The sequence below is a fragment of the Sander lucioperca genome, chromosome 15 (assembly GCF_008315115.2).
Source record: "Sander lucioperca isolate FBNREF2018 chromosome 15, SLUC_FBN_1.2, whole genome shotgun sequence".
NCBI lineage: Eukaryota > Metazoa > Chordata > Actinopteri > Perciformes > Percidae > Sander > Sander lucioperca.
Genome location: NC_050187.1, coordinates 31,033,698 through 31,039,697, shown reverse-complemented (window position 1 = coordinate 31,039,697; position 6,000 = coordinate 31,033,698). Strand labels below are relative to the sequence as shown.

At 42.6% G+C, this 6,000-nt stretch overlaps 1 protein-coding gene across 6 annotated transcripts in view; it reads right to left on the bottom strand.

The window, feature by feature from the left end:
* Positions 1 to 550: 550 nt before the first annotated feature.
* The window catches only part of nckap1 (NCK-associated protein 1), a 50,518-nt gene continuing 45,068 nt past the window's right edge, over positions 551 to 6,000 (bottom strand). For all 6 annotated transcript variants that reach the window (XM_035992073.1, XM_035992074.1, XM_031315903.2 and 3 more), the window contains one exon: positions 551 to 3,098. In XM_035992073.1, coding sequence (XP_035847966.1) covers positions 2,982 to 3,098 — 117 coding nt within the window. In that variant the 3' untranslated portion in view covers positions 551 to 2,981. The remainder of the gene's footprint in view (positions 3,099 to 6,000) is intronic.

The window sequence follows — 6,000 nt, the reverse complement described above, 5'->3', positions numbered from 1 at the left end:
AGTTATCTTGGTGTGCCCCCTGGTGGCTGATGTAGGTCAGTGTTTTTTGCAATTCTCTCAGACAGGACAAATTTAGATAAACCATGTAACGGAACTAATAATTTTGTGTAAAACCTAAAATGAAATAAATAAGAATAATGAAATAACAGCGTATAACTATACCAGGTGTTTAAGTAAAGCAGAAGTTTTGGGTCCGGTTTCTTTAAGGAGGAAAAGATGTTTGATGTTGGAAACTGGTACAGTCACTATTTATTCTCTAATAATTGGCTTTCATTAATTGAGTATTGAAACATTAAACCCATTCAATTACAAAACCAACCCCTAATATTCCTAGTATACAATTTACTGATTATATATTTGTTTTGCAATAATTCCGTTTTCTTTAGCAGTCTATTGATATACAAGATCAAACAGGGTTAGACTTACAATATCCCTTGATGGCAATTATCAAAACTGGTCCATCCAGAAAAAGTGTTGCCACTTACAGGTTTTCACTTCACCGCATCAAAACCGAGGCCATGTGCACCAACCACCGTCACACACTCACAGCTCAGGTCTGACACAGCCCTAAAGTGTATTTTATTCATGTCATTTAAGTTACACGGTGGAATCAGACACACAAAAAAAGGTTAGAAAGAAAACAGCAATCATTCCATATCAAATAGCAGAATGAGTCCATGGATCTGTCCTTACATGCTTGTAATGCATACTACTGACTAAAAACAGTAGAAATAAGACATGTAATCTACTGTAAAGTGCACACACGTCATTTACTAGATTTGAGTGTATTACTGTTATATACTGTAAATGCTGCGTTTAGATTTTAACAGTCCTAGATAAGAGTGAAGTTCTGACTAGTATGCAGTACGAGCTTTCAGACAGAGCCCTAGTGTTTTAGTAATACATTAGAAGAGGGCTGGCATAAAGGGGGCATGGTGCGTGTCTCAATATGGAGCCCTTTCTATGCCTTGATTGAGAAAAAAAAAGAAAAGAAAACCAGACTGCACTTTGTAAAAGTCGTCCGTCTGTCCTAAAAGGTCCCGTACAACTATTGGGAAAATTAAACCGCTCATATGGAAAGATCATTGAAGGATGCCCCATCGACCAGAGTTTACAAATCCAGTGAAACATCACCAAGAGTGTAGATATATACATTTATTTTTTTGTCTTATTGCAGCTCCAGGTTTTTGTAGACTTTCACAGGTCTGAGATCAATTAGGATTTACTTGTTTCTCTGTGGAGTTGGTTAAATTTGACTTTAATTGCTCCTATTAAAGTTAAGTACTAAGACATTTATCAAACCACGGTGTGTAAGATGGTGGACCCTCAACAGCTGCTGTCAAGGTGCCTTTGAGCAAGGCACTATTCCCCCAGCTGCTTCAGTAGGGCCTGTTGGTGACCAGCACTACAAGACTGCAACTGTAAAAATTAGACACAGAAAAGCTAAATGTCCCTCAATAAAGATGAAAAGTGTAGTCCCCATTTCAGAAGACAGAAGTTGCCGTAAATGATTTTTGCAAGAGATCACATACATTATATTTTGCACTGGCCTTTTCATTTCTACTTTACACCATTGGAGAAAAAGAGTAGCACCTACTGCACCTTTACCTAATCAGAGAGAGTTGACTAACAACAGCTGTGAGGAATATTTGCAGGTTTCTGGCTGCAGGATGGGACGCCTGTTCCATGCCTATACCGTAGTATTACTGCAGTACATTTTTTAAAGTTTGTTCCCACTGTAAAAGTTGTTGTGTAACCCCTTCTGTTAACAGAGCTACCGCCGAGTCAGGCGGATTGTTTCCAGAATTCTATCGTCCAAAAACGTCCACTTAAAATGGCATTTCACCCATTAATACCCAAACACTCCACCACTTGCAAGCCCTGATACACAACTTTTAGTGTCAACACATTTGGCAAATCGTCATCATCATTGTCGTCATCATAAAAATAACAAAACAAACATTAAAAACGGACGAGTTCAGTTCACATCAAAGTAGAATACAGATATTATATCTTTACCCACAAAAAGTTCATGTTACAACTAGCTTGGGAAAAAAAAAAAAAAAAGGAAAAAAACATCACCATGTTATACAAGTGTGTGTGCGTTTGTGTGTGTTCACTATGAAATGTTGAAAGATTAGTGTGTATGTTGTTTTATATCTGCTCAGGATGTCTGTCAGTGTGTGTATATATAAGTGTAAACTTACATTAACAAGCAACATGTCTTTCAGTATTAACACAGGAATCCTAACCCGTCTCCTCATAAAGCAAAAAAAATTAAAAAAAATTAAAACATCACATCAGCATCATTTGCATTGCTGAAGTAAGCATCCAAATCCATCACCACATAGAAGTTGTCAGCTGGCCACTAAAAATCTCAAATCTCTCCACAAAAAAAAATAAAAAAAAAAAATAATAATAATAATAATAATAATATTTTAGTGTCAACTATATATATACTATATATTTATATTTTTGTTCTTTTATACCAACCCAAGATATGGTATATTACGTGTTGCTATGGTTATGGTCCCTGGCAACATCATGAAAAAGTACAATGATTAAAAATAAAGAGACTGATCCCCCAACTTCATCCAGCTAGTGTGTGTTTTTGTTTCTGTTCATATTTAATTTCAGTGTTTTGTTTTTTTTTGCCGCCTTTTTGCACGAATTGTGGGTGTTTTTGTATGTTCTTTTGGCGTTTAGTGTATTTGATCTGTATTTAGAGTGAACTTGTTTAAACACTATGCATGTAGCATGTTACGTGTGTCAACATTTTTGGTGTACACGTAATACACTGGATGCTTTTTTTTTGTCCAAATAGTACGTTGAGGCATTGTAGGCATAGTTTAGTGTGTTTAGTTTGTTTTTAGTGTATGCCGTTAGTGTGTATTTGTCGCTGTGTGTGCGTCTATGTACGAGCGGCTGACGCGCTGATGGTAGACAGCGTGGTAGGCCTTCGCTGTGTGTTTAGAGTGTGTCTATGCGTTAGCACTGATGCTCTGTTTATAGACGGCGTGGTAGGCGTTTCGCAGCAGCACGTAGGGGAAACAGGACTCCAGCAGGTCCATGGTCAGGAAGGGAGACTCCTGCACAATCTGAAACACAACAGACAACACAGACAGACTGTTAGATAATAGAAATATTAATACTGTTATTCTCATAATCTCACTCCTGATGTAGCAGCAGAATCTTGCCTTGAATACCTAACCTGTTTGGTTCAGTGTAAATGAGCCGTGGTGCTTTTCCCCGGTTATTGTGGTTCGTCTGGAGTTAAAGCGGTCAGTCGAACCCTAGTCTCACATTACCAGACCTTCCTCCAAAGCGCTGCGGAGGAGGGTCTGGCTAGTCCATACAGCATTCCGGGATGGGAGGAAAAAGTGCTCTGGTTTATTGGCATTTCTTTAAGCCAATCACAATCGTCATGGGCGGCGCTAAGCTCCGGGTAGAGCCACGGAAAATAGCCTTGAGAAGGAACTTGTTTTGGTGGAACGTGTGTACGTTCAAAAGTTGTTTTAGTCGTGCAACAGAAAACTCAGATTGGACAGATAGTCTAGCTAGCTGTCTGGATTTACCCTGCAGAGATCTGAGGAGCAGTTAACCATAGTCCTCAGAAACCACCAGAGTTTAGAACACCAACACAAAGAAAGAGGAAGGTACCGGACATCCGTCCGAAAAGAGTGAAATCCGGCAGAATTTCCAGCGGCAACGGAGCAATCCCGGAAGCGGAACGTCGTGGATACAGACTAGTCGAACCCTGGTGAAGACCAAACAACCGGACTGACACCACCTGAAAGGTAGGGGCTTGGTCTGCTTCTAAGCGGACTCTGGTGGAGTTTGTTTGTGGTGGGAAGGCAAACGCAGCAAATCAACAGCAATACCTCGCCTCGTTTTCATCTCGCATCTACCCGTTTGTGACGTTATTCATAACATGCGGGTGATTTGCAATCTAATAATGCTCATTATCAGTTACATCCTGGTGAGCTCTTTGTGACGCCAGCAAACATTAATCTACACATTACAATAATTTAAGCGCTGCATAAACTATTGTTAGTCACCAAGATTTCCCCATGTGGGTAAAAAGCCAGGGTGAAAACAAACTGGACCTGAGTAAGTAATAATGTATAATTTCTCCCTTGCTTCGAACCAAATGAACTGAAGTCCAGGCGTGAAAGCCCCCTCAGTCCTTCTCTCAAAAGGTGACCTCAACCCAACTACGTACGTATCTACGTCATCCACAAGCGACGAGGCAGCCGGCAGCTGCCTTCAACCTCCTACCTAACAGTCGGCTCTATCGCCTAGTTTTTATTATACTAATGAAGTGTTTTTAAAAAAAAACCAAAGATACATTTTTACGTGTAAGTAAGTATTAGCCTCACGCTAATTTATCAAGACTAGGCCTACCGGCTAAACTAACGCTAGCTTCATGGCAACCTCTACACCTGGCGAGTCCCCACTCCCCCTCAGGATTTCCTCGTTGTTTAATAATACAAACAAAGAAATTGCTGACCTCAGGGAAGATGTTCGTCGGCTTTCCGAGGACTTAAAAACCAAAGATGCTTTGTTAACCGCCTGCTTGGACGTGGCTCATAATCAGTCGCTCCGGATCTCATCTCTCTCGGCGGCCTTCCAGGATACCGCGCCATGGGACCCAGCTGCCTGCCCACGCCCATCGTCCTGCTCGACACCGGTTATCAAGCCACCCTGGACTGAGGTGGTTTGCGGCCGAAAGAGAGCCTCGGGTAGGGCTCCATCGCCTCCTGCCCTCAGCCTCTCCAACCGCTTCAATGCCTTGTTGGAGCCGGTGGCGGCCAATGCGGCTCACCGGGCTCGCCCCGCTTCAAAGCAGACTGACCAGCCGTCGTCACGGAAGACGATTGCTACCGCGCGGCGAAAGCTTCTGAGGGATGCGGTAGTCAGACGGTCTGGTGGCCTACACTGCCTGGATCGGCCAAATGACAACGTTCCTCAAAAACAATCTCCACAACCGAACGGTAAGCATTCTTCCTCTTCTTTTCCCTGCCCATCTGAAACCGACACTGACTGTTTTGCTCCCGTCACCGGCTACCCACACCCCCCCACTCCTCGTCCGCTCTTCCCCCTAACCACAGTAATTATTGGGGACTCCATCACTAGAGACCTACGGTTTCATAATGCTGTCACACACTGTTTTCCCGGAGCCAAAGTTGCAGACATCCTGGCTAAAGTTATGGACCTGATACCCTCATTTCCGACCTCTATCAAACGCATCGTGGTCCATTGTGGACATAACGACATGTCCACTCGGATTCAGGAGTGTGAGCGCACAAGGCGAGACTTTACCACTCTCATTGAGGCTTTAAAAAGCACTGGGAAGTCGGTTTTTATTTCGGGCCCACTTCCATCTCTAGGTCGCGGATCATGCCTCTTTAGTAGACTACTCTCCCTTAACACCTGGCTCCAGCTCACATGCAGCATTCACAAGATAGGTTTTATTGACAACTTCAATCTGTTTTGGGAACGTGGCTCCCTGTTCAGCAAGGATGGGATTCATCCCAATACACGCGGAAGCCAGATGCTACGTGGAAATTTGCACCACGCCCTGCATACCCAGACCTCTGATTGACTGTTTACATCCCCTAAACACTCCCACAAGCACACTGACCAGACACACTCTCCCAAAGTCAATAATCAGAGATACAGCGCTACACGCCCCTCTGTGCTCCCTTCAGAGCAATCACCCATTCATAATCCCATAACCACCGTGTCTGTCCCCCGACTGAGACCGTTTAAACAAAACGCTAACAAAAGAGGTGCTATACTAAACAACCTAATTGGAATTAAAACAACCACTGCAACGATAGAACAGAATAGGAAAATCAAATGTGGACTATTAAATATTAGATCTCTGTCATCGAAAGCATTATTGGTAAACGAATTGATATCAGATAACCACATTGATTTATTCTGCCTCACCGAAACCTGGCTGGGCCATGACGAATATGTTAGTTTAAACGAAGC